General features: G+C 37.6%; 1 protein-coding gene across 1 annotated transcript; it reads right to left on the minus strand.

Annotated features, from left to right (window-relative positions):
* Positions 1-244: 244 nt before the first annotated feature.
* LOC113030995 (claudin-4-like) lies at positions 245-1,401 on the minus strand. The gene has a single exon (XM_026182812.2). The coding sequence runs from the start codon at positions 1,324-1,326 to the stop codon at positions 751-753; it is 576 nt and encodes a 191-aa protein (XP_026038597.2). The 5' UTR covers positions 1,327-1,401; the 3' UTR covers positions 245-750.
* Positions 1,402-1,658: the final 257 nt, after the last annotated feature.

A 1,658-nucleotide genomic window follows, 5' to 3' on the forward strand; every position in this document is an offset into this window, starting at 1 on the left:
TGCAGTACATGTAGCCTGTTGCTTGAATGATAAAGCGTAACCACAGACCGACACACACGTATACAGACACTAATTGCTTGGTTTTTACAACAAATATTTTACACTGTAAATTAGAAATGCAAAAAATGAAGCTCAACAGTGTTGTCTTTATTAAAAATATTTTCCTCTCCTCTTGATCTTCAATGAAAAAAAACCTTAATTCTCATTAGTCTTTTAAATCATGAGAGATCTACATAAACACAAATACATTCTGATTATGTTTATTAAACCTTCACAGAAAAAGATCCATCATGATCAGATAAAAAAAGTAAATATACACCATCACTTATAAAATTTTACTGGCATGCAATCTTACATAAAGAAGGAAAAGAAAAGAAAAATGAGGACACTATTCACACCGTGGATACAAATCAGTGACAGCAGTTCAGTGATGAAAGAGTAATCACAGACCTGACCTACACTTAAAACATTGGTTTCCCTGTCAGACTTTTTTGAAAGTTGAAATGAAGAAGACTACCTAGAAAAACCCCTGTTTCTATACCTATGATATAATATAAAAAGAGACTAAAAGAAATATTTGTTTTACACAATTACACTGCAAACATTTTTGCCTGTTTTGGTCACATTCCATGCTTTATTTTTTTACTCAGTCAAGAAAAATACAGTAAAGCTTTTCTAAAACATTTCTCTTGATCCCTAGAGACTGTATACATTTAAATGTATTTAGTTTATAGAAGTATTTATATATTTTTACACAGAGCTAGGTTTGGAGTATTCATTCTCATTACTGCGTGAAGAAAAGAAGCAGAGGAGGCTTCCTCCCAGTAACAGCAGCCCTGCAGATGCCCAGCCGATGTAGAGTGAGGCTCCCATCCATGGAGGTCCGTAGTAAGACGTTCTCGCCATGGTGAGAGTTGTGATGGTGCTCCAGCAGATTGGAATGATCACCAGGACACCTGATATGATGAAGATAATTCCAGAAGCTATAGCCACTTTGCTATTTTTCCTCTTATTTGACACCAAGTTGGTGCAGTTGCCCCCGACAACACCAACTATGACTCCAAAGATCCCGACAATGATGGCGAAGACGATGAGCACTCTGGCAGCCTGCAGGTCTTGAGGTAAGGCCAGCAGAGAATCATAAGATTTGCACTCTGTTGTTGGTCGTGGATAGTAATGATAATCAAAGTTACAGGACTTCCACAAACCCTCTGATTTCCTCCACTCAGGGGATCTCCATGTGGGGAGAGCACAGCTTATGATGCTCCCCAGGACTCCGAAAATGGCCAAGACCAAACCTAGAAGCTGTCTCCCGCCAGGTTTCATGATGAAGTTTTCTTGAGCTCTTCAAAGAGGAAAGACAGTGTGTTCTTGAGAGTTGCAGTAATTTAGAAAAGAGCTGGGCAGGAAGTGGTTTTTATGTGTTTTTCATGATCAGAGGAGCTGACTAGTTTCCAACTCACTAATCATGCTGTTAAAGGAAAAGACAGATTGTTGCCTTTAAGCTGAAAATGTTCTCTGAAGGAAACCCAGACTCTCAGAGAGAGTAAAAAGTATAATTAGAAAAAGGTTGCAAAGGAAATCGCAATTTTTTGTTAATTAAATCTAAAGAAAATTACAATTGGATTATATTTTTTTAAAATGGTCTGTGGCAATCC

Source organism: Astatotilapia calliptera, chromosome 10, assembly GCF_964374335.1.
Source record: "Astatotilapia calliptera chromosome 10, fAstCal68.1, whole genome shotgun sequence".
Classification (NCBI taxonomy): domain Eukaryota; kingdom Metazoa; phylum Chordata; class Actinopteri; order Cichliformes; family Cichlidae; genus Astatotilapia; species Astatotilapia calliptera.

Bases quoted from the DNA above. Each gene is read 5' to 3' on its own strand.
- LOC113030995 (XM_026182812.2), bottom strand. From the start codon at position 1,326: ATGAAACCTGGCGGGAGACAGCTTCTAGGTTTGGTCTTGGCCATTTTC.